The following is a 23,509-nucleotide window of genomic DNA, read 5'->3' as shown; positions in this document are numbered from 1 at the left end:
TCTTTTCTGGTTCCACAAAAATTTTAGGATTGTTTCTTCTATTTCTGTGAAAAATTCCATTAGAATTTTGATAAGGTTTACATTGAATCTTAGACTCCTTTGGGTAATATGGACATTTTAACAACATTAATTCTTCCAAACCATGAGCACAGAATATCTTTCTGTCTTTATTTATGTCTTCTTTCATTTCTTTCATCAATGTCTTATAATTTTCAGTGTATAGGTCTTTCACCTCGTGGTTAAATTTAATCTAGGTATTTTATTCTTTTTGATGGAATTTTAGAGGGGATTTTTTTTAAATTTCTCTTTTTGGTAGTTCAAGTGTATAAAAACACAGAAGATTTTTGTGTATTGATTTTGTTTTCTGCAACTTTACTGAATTTGTTTATTCTAACATTTTTTGGTGAAGTCTTTAGGGTTTTCTAAATATAAAATCATGTATTCCATAAATAGTGGCAGTTTTACATCTTTCTTTCTAATTAGGATGCTTTTTATTTTTTTCCCACCTAATTGCTCTGGCTAAGATTTTCAATACTATGTTGAATAAAAGTGGTGAGAGTAGATGTCCTGTCTTGTCCCTGATCTTAAGGGAAAAGATTTTAGCTTTTCACTGTTTAGTATGATGTTAGCTATGGGCTTGCCATATATGGCCTGTATTATGCTGAGGTATGTTCCATCTATACCCATTTTGTTGAGACTTTTTATCATAGTAAGTCAGACAATTTAACCCAGAGCCAAGTTCTTCATGTAGCTTGTGATATCTTCTACAGTGGTGTAGATGAGTGGGCAGCTATTTAAAGGGATTAATTAGAAATTTCAAACCACTCTTCAAAAAAATACACACTTGGACCCATAGCTTTCCAGTTCACTCTCAGTCCATTTCTCCTTATCGTTGTTTTGGGAAAGTGTTAATCATACCCAAGGCATCAGAGAAGAAAAATTGTCTTTTCAGGTGTGGGTGGCTCAGTTGGTTAAGCATCTGCCTTCGGCTCAGATTATGATCCCAAGGTCCTGGTCTTGAGCCCTGCTCAGTGGGGAGCCTGCTTCTCCCTCTCCCTTTGCCTCTCCCTCTGCCTCTCCCTCTGCCTGTGTGCGCGCTCTCTCTCTCTCTGTCAAATAAATAAATAAAATCTTTAAAAAAAACAATCTTTCAGATCAGTTACTCTTCTTGCAACTGACAAAGAGGTAATGATCATTTCAAATGTTTCCTCGACCAAAGTCCATTAACATAGAAGGTGTCCTCAGGAGAGGCTCTGTAACAGAAGGCCTTGGAATTCTCCTTCTACCACAGACTCATCACTAGATCGCATTTATTTACTATGATTGCTCTATCAGTCCACCTGTCTAAGTAACTAGCTTTGGGCGACTCAGAAGCACCTATCATCACTGACTCTTTAAATTGTGGGTTAAATCAACCCAAAGGAGGACATTTCTTCCTTGACTTCAATTCCAGTAGGTCCAAGTGAGTTGGAAGCTGGGCAGGGGAGAATGTCCTAGAATCATAACATTATAGGAATCATATGCTGTTGGCTGCAAAAGTTGGGTTTGCATCTGTTCTGAAATGAATTTTCCTGATCATTTGCTTTCTGTGCCATTTTTGCTATTTATTTTGTTGCTTGGCTTACACTGGGCCTGAGCTTGACTTTGGTCCATATGTCTGGAAAGTATAGTGCAGTTCATTCTCCTTCCACACATCCTGCTCTTTTAATAAAACTGTTCCTTTAAAAAAAAAAAAAAACAGAATGGCTGATCACAGTATTTGGTAACAGGGCAAAAACTGATAATTTCCTTAAAATGAGTCACTTTTGCGCCAGACTGGGAGCCCCATGACTCATAATTACAAGTTCAAAGCCTGGCTGTTTGTAAGAAGAGGAAACCCGGCCAGAGGGGCTTTCAGCCTGCTCACTCTTTGCATTCTTTTTATCCAGAGAGCAAATTACTGCCCAAGGCAACCGAAAGCTCATTAGTGAACCCAGTGAAGACAGGCAGCTTCTTGGGCTTGGACAGAGAGAAGTCTTTCTACCCTGCCATGCAAACCATAAACAGTTAACAGCTCCTAGATCATCTGTCAGTGAGCATTTTCCACCACAACTGAATGCTAGTCTGAGAAGCTTTACGCAAATTAAATTTAGATTCCTCTTCATCAACTGACTACTTTGTCTACTTAACTTTTAGCCCCCTCTCTTTCTTCCTCCCCTTCCTGCCATTGTAGCAGATGGCAGCAGTCAGGGCCCCATGCCCTTGGCATTGTTTTCCACAGTCCAGTTCTGCTTCTGGCTTAAAGAAAAGACAGGATTAAAAACAAGAACAAGAAAACCTGAACAGTGGGGAAAGAAGTCAGACGAAGCTATTACTGCAAGTACTGAACAAAGAGCTGCTCATGTGCTGCTTCTGCGTGGAGAGAGGTGACAAAGAGTAGAAGACAGAAGTCGGAGCCCGGCAATAGAGGGAACAGATCCATGGCTGCAACTTGGCTGCCTCAAGACTACGGAACCCTGGACATCACTGAATTTGGGAAGAGGAAGGATGATATTGGTGGTCGTGTTTAATGTGTGTGTCCTACCCCGTACAGATAAGCACTACCCACACAGGGTGTGCCTGGTGCCCAGTCTGGCAGACCTTACAAAGAGTCTCTTCTGGGACTTATATCTTCAGAAACATATGATGGAGGAGAGTGAGCCAACGAAGAGCAGTGGAGGGTGGAGGTGGAAAGACCTTCATATGAGGGAGACACTCTGCTGGAAGGACCAAGAGGAAATAAGATGTGATTCGGCTGTTTTCTTAATCAGGTTAATCATTTTAAATGAGGATCACATTTAAATCTGATGGTAAAATAGATGCCTTTGATAACTTTGCTTACTATCAGCCATACACTACGGCCTTGAAACTCCTTCCTTGCAGTTTTTTTGTCAACAGCAGCACACATTAATTATCTTAGATGCAACAAAATGTTTTTATTTCCAGAGATCTGAGAACTCAGAAGAATACAGCCCAAACGCAGGTACATAAACAAATACACTATCCAGTTCTGGGGTTTGGAAAGATACAATTTACTTAAATCCCACTGTCCTACCTCTTTACTATCCCAGGTCCTTTTCTACCTCATCCATCTACAAAATGAAGGAGAGAAAAATGCATTTATTGAGGGCCTACTATGACCAAGACACAGTATTGTGTTCTTTGCATATTTCAATCCCTTTTAATCTTCGAAATAGCCCTATGAGGTCAATATTACTAGCCCCATTTTCTGATTGAGTAAACTGAAGATACCACCTATTTGCAGGCTTATAGATGAAAAAGATCTTGTCTGGTTGACAGATCATGAGCCACACTGTGCTGCTGTGGGGTGAGCCATCATCTAAGACCTTCCCTTTCTGCTCCCCAGTATCAGTAAGCTCTTCCCAAGAGGTTGGGTTCTTTCTTTTACTTTCCTGCATTACTGACCACTTACTATGTGCCAGGCACAGTAAGGGTTCATTTCACACCTTCCAGACCCTCTTTCAATTAAGTTTCCATCAACTGGAATGCCCTGCACACATTTCACAGGTTGATCATTCCCTTTTCATAGCCGTGTGTTAGCTCCCTAACCCTGTCCTTCCAGGATGCAAGAACCTTAACATCCCATCCCCGTGGCCACCCCGACCCTCCTGCCTCCACCACACACAGGCGCCCACTCAGACATGCACACACACACTCATGCGCACACGCCTGCACACACAAGTACACATACAGGCATAATTGTTTCCACTTCACACAGGACAAATTAGGAATTAAGGAATTGTTCAAGATCATGCCCTAGTCGGGTACATTTTTATAACCGTTGTTTCTTCCAGGCACTGCTGAGAACTGCTGTTGGAGTAAACTGGCTTCCTAAAAAGCAAAAACTTTAATTCAGAAACTCCCTCTAGGAATCTAGCCTACAGAAATAATCCAAAGTGCCTTTGTGCAAATACCACTTCCTCAGAGACACCTTCCTCTAACCCCCTCAGGAAAACAGCCTCCTGCATCATTGGGATCTCTCCATCCCCTTGCTTTGCAATACCTCTCTTCACAGAGCTAATTGATATGTATTTATCTGTTTCTCTTGTCTGTCACCCTCAGTAGAATGTCAGCACTCCAAGGAAATAAGCCTTTGTTGACCAGCTCTAAGTACAGTAACTGGGATACAGTGGACACTCAGTAAATATTTACGTTACTTAACTAATTAAATACTTACATGTGGAATAAAATTTACACACCAAGAAGCTCACTGAGCATTACTTACATAGCATCTATGTATATAAAATAATGTAAAATTCTAATTCTAGAGAATAGACGATAATGAGGAAATATTACATAGTCACAAAAAGTAACATTTATGAAGAATTTGACGAGTTAGGAAAAAGGATTATGAGATAATGTTAAGTGAAATAAGTGAGCTACAAAATTGTATATACATTTTCATTTTAACTAAAGCACAGAAAAACTGGAAGGAAGGTAGAGGGATTGTGAGGTTTTTTTCCTGCTTCTTTATACCATTTTTTATTTCCCAATTGTTTTGCAAGGGACAAGCTATACTTTGATAATTAGGAAAAGTAAAATAATACCTCTTAGATGTTCTTACCTCATCAGGCAAACATACAGGGGGTTAAATCTCTAGGACTTGCTTTCTGCATGAATTGTAGTCCTCTCTGAACTCCTATAAGATAATGCATCTGTGGAAGAATAATTCCTCAGAAGCCTTCCTGAATGGCTTATTATAAATGGTTCATAATGGTAAGTTACCTCTTTCTGTTGAGGACGTACAAAGGCTAGGCCCAGATATTAACTGGCTGACCCTGTAGTGTTCTGAAATAATGCTAGATGTCCCCAAAGATTCTCAGTTCTCTGTCTCAGAAATGGAAGCTCTTGCCAGGAAAAAGAAAGGGAGCTGTTCTCATTAGCCCACTTGCCATTTAGGTGTGGCATTTAGTTTGGCTCCCTTTAGAAATAATTATTTATGGGTTTAATTTGCATAAAACAGAAACAAAAAAACAACCACAAAAGTGAAAACCAAAGGAGAGAGAGAGGAGTGAGGTGGTGAGGTTAATCAGGGAATGGGTTAGCAGGGAGCTGTGGAAGTTGGCCCAGGCTAGGTTCCTGAGAAAGAAGGGGCACATTAAAAATTCTGACTGTGGAAGGGAGAAAGCTCAAACATGGGCATCAGGGCTCTCATAGGAGAGCAGTTTGGGCTTGAGCAGGAGGGCAGGAAGCAAGGGTGCAAATCCAGCACATTTTAGGGGCACCTGTTTCCAATGCAATTGTCGACTTTCCTCCATCCTCCACTTTATTCCTTTCTTCCTTCCTATCTCCCAACTATCTTCCTTCTTTCCTTCCTTCCATGCTTCCTTCCCTCTTCTCTTCCTTCCTTCCTAGCATTAGAAAAGGAGCAATAAACAAAATAGATACACCTTTGTGAGTTTTCATTCTATATATACATGTAGTTTCTGATTATGACAAGTGCTGGGAAGGATATAAAACAAAATAATAAGATAAGAAACAGTCGGGATGGATTGGAGACCAGAGGAGGTGATACGTGAATTGAGAACTGAATAATGAATTGATAGTCATAAAGATTCAGGGAAAGAACATTCCAGACAGAAGGAACAAACAGCAAGTGTAATAGGCCCAGAGGTAGGAACACGGTTGACATATTTGAGGAGCTGAAAGAAGGCCAGTGAGCTGAGAAGACATGAGCAAACAGTATCTAGGAGGGGCATGAAGAGGGAGAGATGCAGGCAGGCACCGTGATGTGAAGTCTGCCAAACCGAGGAGCTTGGAGTTTGTTCATGGCTCCTGAACAGTTTAAAGCAGAGGAATGATGTAATTATGTTCTTAAAAAATCACTCAGGTTGCTATGTGGAGAATAGGCTGTAGGAGGGCAAGATGAATGCTGGCAAAGCAGGAGACAATCCAGGTGAGAAACGGTGGTGACTTCAGTTGGGATAAACAAGGAAACAAAGAGATGCAAAGAGGTGTAAGGCATACTTTTAAAAGATTTCAGACAGAATCTGCTGGTAGAACTGTTACGGGATCCGAGGAGTCCTGGACGAGCCCTAGGAGTTTGTGCTTGAGCGAGTGGTACCGTTCATTGATATGGAAACAATTAGGGGAAACATCTTGGGGTAGATTTTGGAATGGAGCATGAAATTAAGGGTTCTGTTTGGAACATGTTAAGTTCGAGATGCCAATTAGACATTAAAGTAGAGATTTCAAGTGGGCTGTTAAATGTCCCAAACAGTCCCTCAATGGAGAGGTCAGAGCTAAAGATATAAATTTTGGACCCCTTTGTATATAATACATTTTGAAGCAACGAGACTAAATGAAATCACCTGTCAAAAGAGAAGAGTGCCCAGGACTGAGCCCTACTGCACTCCAACTTCTGGAGGTTGGAAGAAGCCAGAAAGGTGGGAGAAAAATCAGGAGGGAGTGCTGTCACAGAAGGCCAAAGAAGGAAGTGCTTCAGGCAGAAAGGAGGAGTCAGCTATGTCTAACGGTGGTGTGTATTGGTCAGGATTTACTAGGTTATGCTCTGGTGATAAATTAGCACTAATCGTCAGTAGCTTATCACAACATTTATTTCTCATTCACCCTGTATGAGCACTGTGAGTAAGAAGGGTGGAAGTTCTGCTCCGCAATCACCAGGGACCCAGGCTGACAATAGACTCCATATCTGGGATGACACCAATCACCAGAGTGAGATGAGAGAACATGGAAGATGGCACAGTGAGTCTTCAGTGCCACAGCCAGGGGTAATGTATCTCACAGCCACTCACAGCCCACTGGCCAGATGCAGACCCACACACCTTCCCAACCTTCAGAGGACCTAGGGACTGGGTGCTGGCATGTGGAATAGTTCTTGACTTTACTGTGCCACCATTTGCTAAGAGGTCAACTAAAATGAGAACAGAAAACTGATCACTGGTTTTAGCTATGTTTAGATAACTAAGGATGTTAAAAGGATACTTTCAATAGAGTGCAAGGAATGAAACTCCATTGGACTGGATTAAGGAGAGAACGGGAAGTGAGGGAATAGAGATGGTGATTACAGACAGCCCTGATGAGGCTTCTTTTTTTTTAATAATAATATTTTTTATTATGTTAGTCACCATAGTATATCCCTAGTTTTTTATGTAAAGTTCCATGATTCCTTACTTGCGTATAACACCCAGTGCACCATGCAATACGTGCCCTCCTTAATACCCATCACCAATCCATCCCATTCCCCCCTGCCAAAGCCCTCAGTTTGTTTCCCAGAGTCCAGAGTCTCTCATGGTTCATTCCCCCTTCTTTTTACCCCCCTTTCTTCTTCCCTTTCTTCTCCTACTGATCTTCCTACTTCTTATGTTCCATAAATGAGTGAAACCATATGATAATTGTCTTTCTCTGCTGGACTTATTTCGCTTAGCTTTATCTCCTCCAGTGCCGTCCATGTTGCAGCAAATGTTGAGAAATCGTTCTTTCTGATAGCTGAGTAATATGCCATTGTATATATGGACCACAGCTTCTTAATCCAGTCATCTGTTGAAGGGCATCTCGGCTCCTTCCACAATTTAGCTATTGTGGACAATGCTGCTATGAACATTGGGGTGCATATGGCCCTTCTCTTCACTACATCTGTATCTTTGGGGTAAATACCCAGTAGTGCAATTGCTGGATCATAGGGTAGCTCAATTTTTAACTTTTTAAGGGACCTCCACACTGTTTTCCAAAGTGGCTATACCAGCTTGCATTCCCACCAACAATGTAGGAGGGATCCCCTTTCTCCACATCCTCTCTAACATTTGTTGTTTCCTGCCTTGTCAATTTTTGCCATTCTAACTGGCATAAGGTGGTATCTCAGTGTGGTTTTGATTTGAATTTCCCTGATGGCTAATGATTTTGAACATTTTTTCATGTGATGGATTCCTGTCTCACATCGACGTCTTTCATCCATTTGGAGTTTTCCTTTGTGTATGGTGTGAGAGAGTGGTCTAGTTTCACTCTTTTGCATGTTCCTGTCCAATTTTCCCAGCACCATTTATTGAAGAGACTATCTTTTTTTCCACTGGATGTTTTTTCCTGCTTTGTCAAAGATTAGTTGCCCAAAGAGCCGAGGGTCCATTTCTGGGTTCTCTATTCTGTTCCGTTGGTCTATGTATCTGTTTTTGTGCCAGTACCATGCTGTCTTTGTGATCACAGCTTTGTAGTATCGCTTGAAATCTGGCAACGTGGTGCCCCAGCTTTGTTTTTCCTTTTCAACAACTCCTTGGCGATTCAGGGCCTCTTCTGGTTCCACACAATTTTTTTTTTTGAAAAGGAACCAGAGAAATAGAAAGATAACTGGAAGGTTAGTGGGTAGAGGGGGGATATTGTTAAACAGTATTTTTTTTTCCTTCCTCTGGGTATCTAAATGTCCTTGAATCTCTTACTCTGTGATCCCTCTATAAATAGATGTCTCCTGTTTCACTAATGAAACCAAGGCCAGTGAACACAGAATGTTTTAACCTTCCATTTTGTGCCTACAAATTCAGATATATCTACATCTAATGATATCCAGTTCAACCTGGTTTTTAAAATATGGTTTTGTGGTGATAGAAATGATCTAAAGAAGGGGCGCCTGGGTGGCACAGCGGTTAAGCATCTGCCTTCAGCTCAGGGCGTGATCCCGGCGTTATGGGATCGAGCCCCACGTCAGGCTCCTCAGCTATGAGCCTGCTTCTTCCTCTCCCACTCCCCCTGCTTGTGTTCCCTCTCTTGCTGGCTGTCTCTATCTCTGTCTAATAAATAAATAAATAATCTTTAAAAAAAAAAAAAAAAAAAAGAAAAGAAATGATCTAAAGAAGAAGGCAAAAGTTGCTCAGGCAAGAGAGAAGGCGGCCAGGGGTGTTTGGGAACCACAGCCCAGGTAGAGGGGTTGGTCTTTGACAAAATGATGGGTACTTGATCCATTGTCACCAGAAGGAAAGCCTGGATTGCAGTGAGTCCACCAGTCGGGACTGATGAGGAAGCCCTAATCCTGTTGAGTTTATCTCCCTAGTGAGAAGAGGTTGTTACTGTGGAATGAGCCTTGCTGGGGTGGTCAGGAAGCAGAGAACACAGAAGCAGTGGAGCCCGCCTTACAGTTTAAACCACTCTCTCTTCCTCCATGGCTAACTCATAACCAACAACTACATTCAGAATTCTCCTACTTTGTTCAAGTCATTCTTGCGCTCTAAACAGCTTGCCATGGGCAGGTTTTTAGATGACTCATTATTACTTATGGCGACAATAATAACTCATTTTTACACTTTCACTTTTTATAGTGTACCCCATATTTATTCATTCATTCTGTCAGACTTTCAAATAAATGATTCATAGCTGCCGTATTCAGTTTTATTACAGTAAAATATATACATAGAAAACTGCCTTAGAGATGCATGTACAGTTTAATGAATAATGCTTTTAAGAAAAACAATTTAACTAGAGGTATCTCATCGTTGTTCATTCATTCATTTGACAACCCTTGTTTGGAGTTTCTACAGCATTCCAGGCATTGAGCTTGGAGCTGGGGCTACAAATGCATAAGGCAAAAAGTCACATGCCCTTTGGAACTCATGGCCTGAGGGGTGGAGAAGGTGGGCAAATAGAGTAGTCATGCAAATAGTTTATTGCAAAGGTATTCAGCAGTCCCAAAATGGAGAGAAGCACAAAGTGCCACCATCTCTTATTAACACTTCACAGTAACATTAAGAGACAGGAGTTTTTATTAGCTTCATTTGATAGATGAGGAGCTTGCGACTGACAGCAATTTAAATGGCAGATCCTAGTAGAGCGTGAAACCAGCATCAAACCCATGTCTTCCTACTTTAAATTCTATCGCCTTTCCCCAACCGCTGCACAAGAGTAGTAGAAGAGTCGCCCAGAGTTATGCTCTAAAGCAGCTGTTCCTCCATCATCTGAGGGACCGAGAGTAGCCTGACAAGCCTGCGGAAAACTCCAGTGCGCCTCTGCCTGGGAATGCCCTGGGGATGCAGGGGACTCATTAAGGGTGTGGTGTCTGGACCTAGAGGTCACTGGGCCCCAGTGCCCCCCACAGTCAGAGGAAACCCCAAGGTCCTTCTCGGGGCACCCGGGTGCCTCAGTCAATTAAGTGTCTGTATTCTGCTCAGGTCCTGGGATCGAGCTCCACACCGGGCTCCCCTCTCGGTAGAGAGCCTGCTTCTCCCTCTCCCTCTGCTGCTCCCCTAGCTTATGCGCGCGCTTTCTCTCTCTCTCTCAAATAGATAAAAAAAAAATCTTAAATAAAAAAAAAAAGGAAACCCCAAGGTCCCTCTAGTCAATCTCTGTGCCAGGCCCTGGACATGGTGGGCCCCTCCCCACCCCGATGATCTTGCCTCTGTGTTCCCTATGCAGGGAGTGACACTGTCCTCCGTCCCTCCGGCTCCTGCTCCTCAGTTTCTCTAACCCCTGCCTCAGGAGCATGTTCATTGAAAAGCCCTCTGCAATCTGACCATGCCCGTTCTTTGCTTTCTTGCAATCGTCTGCACCACCTGCACCATACTACCACCGATGCATTGTCTATGAGTGTCTGCCTGCTTTATAATGTAAGCTTTGATTTTCCCGTACCCCCAGTGCTTTCTATCACAAGGTTAAGGACAATATTTCTTTTATTTATCCGTAACATTAACCATGGAAGAGGGCTGTCGATAGAGCAGATACTCAGTACTTGTTGACAGATGGTCGGCTTCACCAGTTGACTCACTGTCTCAGTGAATAAACAAATGTTATATTTAAACAATGAAATTCTTTCCAGAGAAAAAGCAGTCAGGATACAGCGGGGTCAAAGGGAGAATGATGAGTGATTTGGACAGCTACATGCAAAAGAATTAAACTTGACCACTCTCTCACACCATATACAAAGATAAACTCCAAATGGATGAAAGACCCTGATGTGAGACAGGAATCCATCAAAATCCTAGAGGAGAGGGGCGCCTGGGTGGCTCAGTCGTTAAGCGTCTGCCTTCGGCTCAGGGCGTGATCCCAGAGTTCTGGGATCGAGCCCCACATCAGGCTCCTCCACTAGGAGCCTGCTTCTTCCTCTCCCACTCCTCCTGCTTGTGTTCCCTCTCTCGCTGGCTGTCTCTCTCTCTGTTAAATAAATAAATAAAATCTTAAAAAAAAAAAAATCCTAGAGGAGAGCATAGGCAGCAACCTCTTTGACATCGGCCATCGGCCTTTGACAGCGCCTTTTTTCATGACACATCTCCAAAGGCAAGAAACAAAAGAAAAAATGAACTTGTGGGACTTCATCAAGATCAAAAGTTTCTGCACAGCCAAGGAAAGAGTCAAAAAAACTAAGAGGCAGCCCACGGAATGGGAGATGATATTTGCAAACGACACTACAGATAAAAGACTGGTATCCAAGATCTACAAAGAACTTCTCAAACTCAATACACAAGAAACAAATAAACAAATCAAAAAATGGGCAGAAGATATGAACAGACACTTTTCCAATGAAGACATACAAATGGCTAACAGACACATGAAAAAATGTTCAAAATCATTAGCCATCAGGGANACATGAAAAAATGTTCAAAATCATTAGGCATCAGGGAAATTTAGATCAAAATGACCCTGAGATACCACCTTACTCCAGTTAGAATGACAAAAAGTGGCAAGGCAGGAAACAGCAAATGTTAGAGAGGATGTGGAGAAAGGGGATCCCTCCTACATTGTTGGTGGGAATGCAAGCTGGTACAGCCACTTTGGAAAACAGTGTGGAGGTCCCTTAAAAAGTTAAAAATTGAACTACCCTATGACCCAGCCATTGCACTACTGGGTGTTTACCCCAAAGATACAGACGTAGTAAAGAGAAGGGCCATATGCACCCCAATGTTCATAGCAGCATTGTCCACAATAGCTAAATCATGGAAGGAGCCAAGATGCCCTTCAACAGATGACTGGATTAAGAAGCTGTGGTCCATATATACAATGGAATATTACTTAGCCATCAGAAAGAACGATTTCTCAACATTTGCTGCAACATGGACGTCACTGGAGGAGATAATGCTAAGCGAAATAAGTCCAGCAGAGAAAGACAATTATCATATGGTTTCACTCATTTATGGAACATAAGAACTAGGAAGATCAGTAGGAGAAGAAAGGGAAGAAGAAAGAGGGGTAAAAAGAAGGGGGAATGAACCATGACTCTCGACTCTGGGAAACAAACTGAGGGCTTCGGGCGGGGGAATGGGATGGGCTGGTGATGGGTATTAAGGAGGACATGTATTGTGTGGTGTACTGGATGTTATGTGCACGTAATGAATCATGGAACTTTACATCAAAAACTGGGATGTACTGTATGGTGAGTAACATAATATAATAAAAAAATATTATTATTTTAAAAATGGGAGAATGATGGCTCCTTGGATCCTTTTCACCTCTTTCTCATCACTATTGCTCATATGGGGATGGGAAATTATTCTCTGCCAAAGTCCATACTCTTGGAACCTGGACCCTACCCCTTCTCTCTATAGTATCCTCCTGCTTTGGTCCAACACCACCATTTTAAGTACATAACTTCTTTGCCTGGGGAGACTCTTCAGAACTGAAGCTCCATGTAGATTAGGGAAAGATAATTACTCAATTGGATCTGACCTAGCTGGTTAACTAATAAAGTCCTCCTGACAGAGTGCAAAGCCTCCCCTACAACCCCCCCTTTCCCTCTGATCCTTACCCAGGGCCTGGGACTCCAGGTGAGGCAGCTCTTCCTGGCCATCTTGTGCCTGCCCCAGCTTCCCATTCATAAACATCTCCAGCTCTCCCAAGCTGCCATGTGCATTCATGCTTTTCAGTGCACATCCCAACACACAACCCTCCCAACACTGCCGCCTTCTCATGACCTCCTGACTCCATAGGTCTGACCTCAGTGGTTTGCTGGTATTTGTGAGATCATTTCTATTTGGCAAATGATTTTCACTTAGCAGCACAGTATGCAGAAGAAGTGTTCCAGAGTGAGACAAACCTGGGACTAAGTTATAGCTTTGTCATTTTACTAACTGTTGTCTTGGGGTCACTTTTTTTTTTTTTAAAGACCTTTTATTCACTTGACAGAGATAGAGACAGCCAGCGAGAGAGGGAACACAAGCAGGGGGAGTGGGAGAGGAAGAAGCAGGCTCACAGCAGAAGAGCCTGACGTGGGGCTCGATCCCAGAACGCCGGGATCACGCCCTGAGCCGAAGGCAGACGCTCAACCGCTGTGCCACCCAGGCGCCCCTGGGGTCACTTTTTTTAACCTCTTTCAACCTCAATTACCTTACCTATAGAATGGGCCCAATACTGCCTAGTTGACAGGGTCACTGTGAGAATTAAATGAGACAACATATGTAATCCCTCTAGCATATGTGAAGTTCTTAATAAGCATTAGCTCCCCCACATCACCACCAATAAACTTGTTGTGAGATTAGTTGAGTTAATATTAGTGAGTTCATATTTGTGAAGCATGAAACAGTGCCTGTCACATAGAAGACACACAAAAGCTAATTTTCCTTTTTTTGCCCCCAAAGAATGAATACCAGTATACCCAAACTCCATTTACCTTTTGCTTACTTCCAAGCCAGAGAAACCAAATTTTATTTAAATCTACACGCATTTCAGGGAGAAGCTATTAGGCTAGAATGTATTTTTCTAATTCTCTTTTAAGAATGTAGCAAAATAAATTTGAGACTATAGTGGAACTCATCGCTAATTCAGGCATAGATAGAAAACTGGCCTCGTTTTTCAGACAGTAGGGCATGTGAACAATGCTCTAGCCACTGCCCCCAAAGCACAGGCTGACATGAGAACGAGGCCGTCGGGGTAGAAGCCAGTCAACAGAACCCTGTTGACCATGGCCTTTGGAAACAATCAGGACATCTTGAACTCAGGGAAGCCTGTGTTTTTCAGATTCTGCAGCATTTGGGGCCTCTTATTAAGCTGAAGAGGAATTCTGCCTTTCTATTCAGTGGGCCTCTGGGTCAACTGCCCTTTAACTCACAAATGGCTAGAGCCCACATGTCCTTCCGCCCAGATTTCCAGGGTTGGTCCAAATATTGGGCATGGAATTGGACACCCAGGCTGCCACATCTATGGACTGAAATCAATGGAAAAGACTCCGTATTTCCAGTTTTGCCTGGCAGCAGGAGCCACAGCATGCTCTCTTATTTAATGGAAATGTGTCTGTCCGTGGGTTTTTCTAAGCAACCCACATGGGCACTTTGTCCCGAATAAGAACACTCACAAAAGAGAAACCCCAGAGAGGCTGGGTTAGGAAAAGGAAGGTCTTTGGTAGATGATCTTCAAGACCACGGTTTAAAGGCTTTAATGTGACTGCTGGAAATGGGCCACTGCCCTCATGCAGCTGCTATTCTTCCAGGCTCTCCAAGTCTGTCCAGTCGGTTGGCACACGAGGCCTTTCAACCCCCGCTCAGGCTAACATCCAGAACACAGCTGCAGCAGGAGGGTGAATCAGACGTGGTTACCAAGACGAAAGAGAAACACAACCATCTTCGAACACTGCCCCTTAATTCCACCCAGCCCACATGGTGTGCGCTGCTGGGCCTGCGAGGCTTGCCGGTGGGACTTGTGATCTCTGGCACCAGGAGTCAGGAACCCATTTGATTTATTTAGATGTGGTGCCACTACTGGGTGGGTCTCCTAAGGTTTCCGTGGCTTTCCACTTCAGATTTTCCCTTTACTCCACTCCCTCGAGCCCCTGCCAAGCCTACCATGCTTCAGCCTGGTCCAAGCCAGCCCTAAGAATCTACAAATTAAAGGTTCTCCTTTGACGGCTTTCATGTGGCAGTTTAGGAAACTCCAAGGCTAGTCCTAATCTGAGGACTTCAGCCCAGGTGGTATCTTCTGGTTTGAACATAGGCCTTTAACCCCAAGACCTCGGGCACCAGCTCATTCCAGAAGTGTCGCTCAAAAGCAGGAAGTAGGTTGGGCAAGTGCCCTTGGTCACCCCAAAAGATCTACTCTTGGTCTTCACATCTGCAGTCACTTTGGCCGTGGCTAAGTGGTTTTGTCTTCCCTTCGTCCTCAGATTCCATAGCCTGCTGCACCCGCCCAGCCACCCCTCAAATTGTAGCTGAGCTGCTCCTGGCCCTTAAAGTAAACAGAGCCATGGCACATGGCATTGCTTCCTATGGTGGCCTCCATCGCCCTAGTGGTGGAGAAATATGGACGGAGGGCTCCTTGGCATCTGCTCCCAGACAGCTACTCCCAATGATCCCAGCACTTAAGGGCATGACCTTGCTCCCTGGGAAAAATCACCTGCATATCAGCCCCTAAGGTGGTAGAACTGGGCAGTTCGTTTTCTCCAGAAACATAAGAATGATGTCAGTGACCGCCGTTGTCAGCCGGGTAGTAATCTGGGAGCCATCTGTGGAAGGAGGTGAGTGACTAAGCTACCTGACAATGTCTTTGATGAGTGTGAGGAAGGAACATGGGAACACAGGGGCTACATATGTGCCATCCAGGTCTTTCACATAACTTCCAGAAATCTCCTCCTTCCCAAATGACAGCATCCTCCCCGCAGTGAGGAGAGGAAGGTCAAGTGTCTCAAATGTCCCTCCTTATCTTTCTGGGAGATGGGCCATTTTTCTTTATAAGATCTTTTAGCCCCTCCCCATCTCATGCATGTTTTCAGTCCGGCATCAGTGGATCCTTTGCTTTCCATGCTAGAAGCTGCTGACTTGTCCTTAGCCCCAGAGTTTCTGGGTGTAGCCATCATTTCTCTTTCATGGCCCTTGGGACATCCTTGTTCCAGGCACCATTCCCAAGAGTGCTGGACCACTGACCTTTCCTTCATTTCCCTCCTGACCTTTTATGTTTCATGCTGCCTTAATAGATTTATGACTTCCTCTCATCTAAATTCCTCCTTTCTCTCCCTCCCACTGGTCCATTTATTCTAACTTCTCCACACACCAAAGGATGGAATGCTCTTCTAATTATTTATAGGAGGATACTTTTGTATATTTCACCTAAGTCAACATTTACTGAGAAATTTCAGTGCCCATAGAACCTTGTATCAGATATCGTATAAAACCACACTCTATCCCTGCCTGTTGCTTCGCATTACTGTATGCACTTCCGTGTCCTACCTGTTATAGGGATTCATCATGTCACTATATCAAAGCCACTCCCTCACCTTTGGTTTCGAAAGCTTCCGCTACCAAGCCACAAACTGTGTAGTCATCCCCCACATCCAGCTTCTTCCCTCTCTTAGCCTTGAATGCCCCCTACCCAGCTCTGAGCTTTCTCTTGCTTTTAGGCCCAACCAGGGTGATCCACGCCACCCTTCCTATCAGAATCCCACCCCATCGCTCACTTTTTCTCATTCCCTGTGCGTCTTCTTTTCTCCCCTTCCTTCTTAGAGGGAACTGAGGCACCACATGAATCGATGTCTTTCCCAAGGAAAATAGATTTTTGGCTCTGACCAGGAAATCCATTTTTCAGCCTGAATAACACAGCTCTCCATCATGTTACTTTTGTCCATTTTTAAGCAATAGCTTAAGCAACAGTAGGTCGTTTGGGGCAGCCAGGAAAATGAGCTCTGGCCCTTGTGCTCCAGACTAAAGGAAATCAGACAGCGGGCCCAAGGCAGGAGCATAAACTCTCCACTTCTGATGTTTTTCCTTTCCGTTTGGTTTCCATGGGACCCTGTGTTGGGGGCGGGGAGGGCTTCCAAAAGTACCAATGCATATTCTTCAGCAAAATAAGGAGCCAGATTTCAGGATGGCAAAAAAAGAGAGCATTATAGAAATGGGTGAGAGACCAGCACCAACGAATTTTGTATGGCTAACATTTTCAGAAGCCCCACTCCAAGGCTGATTTTGTGAGTGCCTTGTTGTCTGCCATTTTTACCTAAGTAAGCAGGCTGCACCTTTAGGATTTGAAAGTGTTTTCCATCTAGCTCACAACCTGGAATTGCGATGTTGTGTTTCGGGGGCCGAGACGGAGAAACAACTCTTCTTCTTTGGGGTGTTTGTTTGTTTGTTTGTGTTTTGGTTTTTGCTTTGTTTCATTTGAAATTTTATCCTGGCCTGTAATATTTTATGCACTCTTCTCCAGGTCTTTTTTTTTATAATAATTTTTTATTATATTATGTTAGTCACCATACAGTACATCCCTAGTTTTTGATGTAACAGTCCTGTGCCTCAGCAAGCCAGCAGACTTCTCTGAGTCATTCATATTATTCTGGGATTCGACACTGTGACCTGTGATTGAAATTCACTAAAAGGAAACAACCATGAGCTAGAAATGGTCACAGCAAACAAAAACTCCTAAGGCCCTCCACTTTGATGAGCAGCTGAGTCTGACAGACTAAAAAAAGTTGGGGAGAAGGCACAATTTGTCTTTGCCATCACACCTTCCCTTTCAAGCTCAGATTTTCCCCCACATTGGCACCAGCCTGAGACACCATCTTATGTCTCATCTTTGCAGGACCTGTTAGCTAATTGTCAACAGATTGTGGAGTTTGTCTTTGTTAGCTCCAAGATAGTGATGCCTTCAAAAGTATTTGCATTTTTATAAAAGCTTCTTGGAGTTGGAATCTCTAAGGGTGGGCTATGAAGCATAGTGACATGTAGTGGGAAAAGATGGTGTTGAATTTCTTGTGTGTGTGTGTGTGTGTGTGTGAATTTCTAAAATCACACTATACAGGGGATGCACCCATCCAGGAGTGCAGTGGCAGAGCGAGGGAGAGCCATGAATGCACTTACCCCATCATGTCACAAGGACAGATGGAAGAATATTAAGCATGTAAGACATTCATTTATTCATTCAAAAGAATTTGAGTTCCTTCTATGTGCCAGCTACCATCCAGGTGCTAGAAATACTGCAGCAAACAAAACTCACAAAAATCGCTGCCCCATGGAATGCACATATTCTAGAAATAATAATAGAAATAGCAAGACAAAATTTGTGGTTTTGTTTTTTCTATGATACGTTAAAGAAAATTCAAGGTTTGGGACAAGATAGATAGTAATGAGAGTATAATCTCACGGGCAGATCCACCCCTATCAGGGCATTTTGAGGCCAACCACTTGCCTCCTCTCTCAGGCAGATTTTCCCTGGAAAAACAGATCTAAGTAAGTAGAACTGACTTCCTCTAAAAAGCCAGACCGTTTTTATCCCTTTATAACATTTCTTTAACTGAGCCTCAGTTTCTTCCTCTGTAAAATGATATTTGACCAGGGATCAGGGAGAAGTTTAACTGACATAATAGGTAAGGAAGCACTTGATACAGCAGTTAGCATAAAGTATGTAAGAAATTCATTTTATTCTCCCCAAAGGCCATTACTATTGGGTGGCGTATGAATCAAGTTGCCCTTTTGATCCACTCTCCTCCTCTGCCCCCTTCATCTGGGATCCTCTTCCACTTCTGCTCTGCCTGGCAAATGCTGCTCGTCCCTCGGACTCCTTCCCAGTCTCCCCAGCAGAGCTGACCCTCCTCCTGTGTGTTTCCCGGCACTGGACACATGCCTGCCTTCCGGCAAATACCAGCTTTCATTGTGACTATTCATGTTTCTTCTTCCTTCACTAGACTTTCAGTTCTTTAAGGGCAAGGATCAAAGCTTTAATCTTGTTCAAGTTTATAGCTCAGTCACATGCCAACCACAGTGCCTAAGAGAAATAAATATTGGTGGAGAGAATAAATAAATAAATAAATAAATAAATAAATAAATAAATATCTCATTAGCTTTCAGTCACTTTTGTGCTCCAACTGCTCTTACTCCTTCTAATGTGGACATTGTGTGCTTAGGGGCCAGAGCTTGCCATATGAGGAAGCTGTTTTCTAAATCCTGACAGGGGAGGACAGCTCTTCAGTAGGTTTCCAGGCCCTACTTTGCCTCTCTGCCTTCAGACGGTGGGCGTCATCAGCCACCGCACCTTGGCCTCCCTGAGCAGACATGGGGGACACTAACTGCCAGAATTACAGCCCTCACATTAATACCCACTCACCTGAGCTCACCACCATTAGAGAACTCCAATTCCAGAATACTTTCTCCATCATCGCTGGAGGAAAGCTGATCGCGTGTTCCTGACGATAAGCCCACGGCACTGTAAGACCCCAAGCGCCTCTTAAATCACCTAAAGTATTAAGTGCTTCCAGTGTAACTTTCTCATAACGTGTACTTCACTGAATTTTAAGTCTTGGAAAATTGGTGACTCATATGTACTTATGATACGGCGCTGGCCCCGCATTTTTTAGCAAGACTTTCAAGGTCCTCTGGAAGGTGATAGCAAACTACCTTCCTGGGCTTTTCTCCTCTGTGCACCCCATGTCCTTTCAGTCCCCACTACCCAGGCCCCTCCACACCTCAGAGAAGATGCAGGGGGGTTTTCAGTTGGTTTTAAGCTCTCTTGCGACCGACTACTGTAACAGTGCCGTGGGCGCTGAGAAGCCTCAGCACGGCCATTCCATCCAGCTGTCAAGTCAGACTGTCAGCTCTAAAAGAAAGCAGAGCCTGCGAGAGAAAAGGCCATGAACCCATCTCCTTCACTGCAGCTTTTCGAACAACACTCCCCCTGCCCCCCACCCCTGCTGCTGCCTTCTCATCACCTCTTCTGTGGGAGGCAATTTGGGGGATCCCCCAGGTAGGCTCCCATGTGGTCTCCATGGAGCTCTCCTCATCCCCCACTCCAATCCAGAGAGATTCACTCTCTCTACCCTCTGTTGAATGGAAAGCACACATTGTCAGAACGGGGCGCAGACCAGGGGCAGGGGAGAGGTATGGTGTGAGTCCCTGGGCCCCCAGTGGGCTCTGCTGGATGAAAAGTGCCCCCTGGTTAATGTGTCTCATGCAGGACAGCTCATCTTTCCAAGTCTTGCACAAACCCATTCCCAGGCCGACCCTGTTCTGGATCGTGCAGGGCAGATGTGGAGACAAAGCTGAAATGTGCCCATTTGCTTCTGATTGGAAAAGGGTGGGGCGTCTTGTGTGCCTCACCATTCAGACATTCTTCATGGTGCTATTTTTATCAACAGTAATCATTAAATTGGTGTCAGATGGGCTGGTCCAGTTCCTCTCCCCAAGGCCTGGTGATGAGACTCAGCGGGTTTTTTCCAGGCAAGAGGAGATGTGGTGTGTGGCCTGTATGAATGCATTTCCGGAACCTGGAGCCTCACAGTGAACCCCTCTCACCCTGGATCATGTTCACGTGGCAATTAGAGCAAGGCTCATCGTCACTCCTGGTTTGTTCCTGACCTGATTCATGTAACACACATCTGTTGAGCACCTTCTAAATGCCGGACATTGAACAAGACACTAGGGATTCACAAAAATGTAATTTCTACCTCCTAGAAACATGCCTGTCACCAGAAAGGATTGTCATGTGAAGGGACAGTGTCTACTGGGCTGTGCGTGTTACAGATACATTGATAGATACATAGTGGAGGGAGGATTCGTGCTGCCTGGGCCTCAAGAAACCTTCTCGAGGTTGGTGACACTCAGCCAGGGCTTCAGAGATAAGTAGAAATTAACTGGATGAAAACATGGGGAAAAGGAACCAACACTTTTTTAAAAAGGCATAAAAAGGACAGGACTGGAGGAGATTATGCTAAGTGAAATAAGTCCACCAGAAAAAGACAATTATCATATGGTTTCACTCATTTATGGAACATAAGAAATAGGAAGATCGGTAGGAGAAGGAAGGGAAGAATGAAGGGGAGGTAAACAGAAGGGGGAATGAACCATGAGAGACTATGGACTCTGGGAAACAAACTGAGGGCTTCAGAGGGGAGAGGGGTGGGGGATTGGGATAGGCCAGTGATGGGTAGTAAGGAGGGCACATATTGCATGGAGCACTGGGTGTTATACACAAATAATGAATCATGGAACATTACATCAAAAACTAAGGATATACTGTATGGTGACTAACATAACAATAAAAAATTATTATAAAAAAAAGCAATGGTAATGAATGACAGATTTTAAAAAATAAATATCCATCATCATCATTTAAAAAAAAAAGGCATAAAAAAACAATTCCATAGATTCATCCAAAGTCCAGTTGTGAATTCAGCTGTCACCTAGGGAGTCCCAGGCACATAGCTGCATTGACTCGCACTCTGGAAGGCTGGGACAAAGAGGACTACAATGCAGGAATGCCACCTGGTCACTCCACCATCCCTGGCCGTCCTGACTCTGGGTTTCGGAATTTGGCCCCCAAGCAGGGCCCAGCAGCGAGGGTTGGCACATAGTGATGGTAGCGACCCAGGATGTTGGAAGTAGACATGCACTAGGATCCGTTATCACAGTCTGCTCATGGATCTTGCAATGGAGAATTTATTGGAATAAGGCCCCTCCCTAGACACAGGAAACAAGGATGAGGCGTTATATGGAGATTAAGAATAGAATTTTCTAGATTCTGTATCTTTCTAGTTTGGATTGTACCTCTTTTAACTAAATGCCTGGAAATCCAGCATGAAATTTAACAGAAAACCAAAACGGGGCATAACAGGAAAATGGGGAGAGCTGTGGCACTGAATGGTGGCAGAAAGTGCTTTTGCAGATGTTCTCAGCAATCCAGGGCCTGGCACTCTGGTTCTCATTTCCTCCAACCAGACATTCCAAACTCCACCGCCCACAAGTCACATGCCTGCACAGGCACAGCCCTGTAGGGTGCAGGGTGTCGCTGGAAGGGCCTCCTCGCTGGGTCAGTGGCCAGCTGGAAGAGCCCGGGGCCACCTGTCTGGTCAGGAACCCCTCTGCTGTGAGCCTCTTGGAGCCAGGGCTGGCTTTGTGGTCCACCTAAGTGACAGTGAAATTAATGGGATCCTGATGCTGTGACTGAGGCCATTTCCCCATGTCTCCAAACAGGGATGAGAGAAAAAATATCATTAGGACGACAAGAGGCTTTTGAAATCTTCAAGAGGGATCACACTGACAGCGTTACCATCGAAGACAACAAACAGATTTTGAAGCAGAGGTAAGGCTGGCTCACAGGGCCGCTGGTCCCCCGACGCTTAGCCGGGCCAATCTCAAGGAAACCTGCTACTCCGTTGTCCCTAGTCTGCTTGACCTAACTTCTAAAAGAAAGGCCTGACATATGTTTAGTTTCACGGTGAATTCTGTCCAGCTTGGTAGGACTTTCCTGCACGGGAACTTCCTCTTCCCTGCACTGCTGGGGTACACAATGTCAGGGCAGGGTCTGTCCCTGACAGCACCAACTTTGTCTATAGTTCTCACCTGTTACACTAATTCCCGTCTGCCTGTGACTCTGTCCATGCCATACTCTTCCAAAGGCAAGGGAAAAAAGTCTGTAGACCAAATTATTATCTCAAAACTCTAGACCCACCAGCTGCTGCAGCCCTGCACTTCCCATTCAAAGGGCATATACGTGCGCACCGCTTGTGACCCCGAGACCTCTGGTGTGTTCTCCAGCCAGAAGCAGAGCGGGCAGCAGCGTCTGCTGACATATGGTCAAGCTGGCCTCTGAACCCTTTAGAAAAAAACTTTATGGTATATAATTCGTTTCAGCTCATCTGCGGTTTAGATGCATAGCCGCAAACTATGGCAAATGGAAAGACTGCCAGGTGCATGGGTCTAGAGTTCAGAAGAGAGAGTTCTAGTCTGTGAACTCTTACACTGAGTCACATGTGATTCTGGATCTTAGCACACAAACAAACATTTGGAAATTTTCAAAACCAGTTTGTTGAATTAAAATGAGATCCAGGTTTGAAAGTCATATGTTTATAAATGCTTCAAGGAAGCCTAAGGAGTGTCTGAGTTCAGGAAAACAGGTGGAGACACAAGGGTCTAGAGGGTAGAAACGGGGAAAGCTCTAAAGGGCAGGGAGGGAGAGGAGGCCGTGAGGGAGGCTGAGAAGAAGCAGAGAGAGAAGTGGCGGAGACCCAGGAGATCTTGTTGTCCTGAAAACCAAGAGGGGAGGCGGCTCCAAGAAGCGTGTTGCAAGTAGTGTCCAATACCAGAAAGAAAGAAGCGGGGGAGGCTGGACAGAGCACACCCAGTGAGTGGGCGGCTGCGGAGCATGGGTCAGAGGGCTGGGAGTGAGGAAGCACATGAGAAGGAGCTGAGCAAATAGAGCACATGCGAACATGTGCTCAAAAACTTTGTGAGAGACAGCAAACATTCGAAGGAGGAAAAAGGAGAAGGGAGATTTGTTTCAGAATGGGAGAGAAGTGTCCAACACTGTAGGCCATGGAAACAAGCCCCTGGAGAGAGAGGCAGACAGACAGAAAGACCAGGGGAAGGACTGATGCAGCAACACCTCAGGGAGAAGGTCTGGGGAGGGAGGGCATCAAAGATCCTAGTGAGGTGAGCCTGGAGAGAAAAATGAGGCAGGACGGGGCTGCCACTGATGCCCTTGGAAGTGAAAGGAGGAAGTTAAAGATGGCCTCTATTTTCTCTGTGGAAGTTCAAGTGGAATAAGAGTCGTGAGGGTGGTGGCAGATGTGGTGGCAGAGGTTTCATACAGATGTATGGGAACATACAGGGAACAGGAAAGAAGGCAGAGCTGGAAA

The 23,509-nt window shown here is 44.4% G+C and overlaps 1 protein-coding gene across 12 annotated transcripts in view; it reads left to right on the top strand.

Annotated features, from left to right (window-relative positions):
* The window catches only part of KIF6 (kinesin family member 6), a 465,947-nt gene that overhangs the window by 327,498 nt on the left and 114,940 nt on the right, over positions 1-23,509 (top strand). For all 12 annotated transcript variants that reach the window (XM_034660659.1, XM_034660662.1, XM_034660661.1 and 9 more), the window contains one exon: positions 21,846-21,954. In XM_034660659.1, the coding sequence (XP_034516550.1) occupies positions 21,846-21,954 (109 nt within the window). The remainder of the gene's footprint in view (positions 1-21,845; positions 21,955-23,509) is intronic.

This window comes from Ailuropoda melanoleuca, chromosome 5 (assembly GCF_002007445.2).
Source record: "Ailuropoda melanoleuca isolate Jingjing chromosome 5, ASM200744v2, whole genome shotgun sequence".
Taxonomy (NCBI): domain Eukaryota; kingdom Metazoa; phylum Chordata; class Mammalia; order Carnivora; family Ursidae; genus Ailuropoda; species Ailuropoda melanoleuca.
The sequence above is the reverse complement of the archived record's forward strand: the minus strand, read 5'-3'. Positions and strand labels throughout refer to the sequence as shown.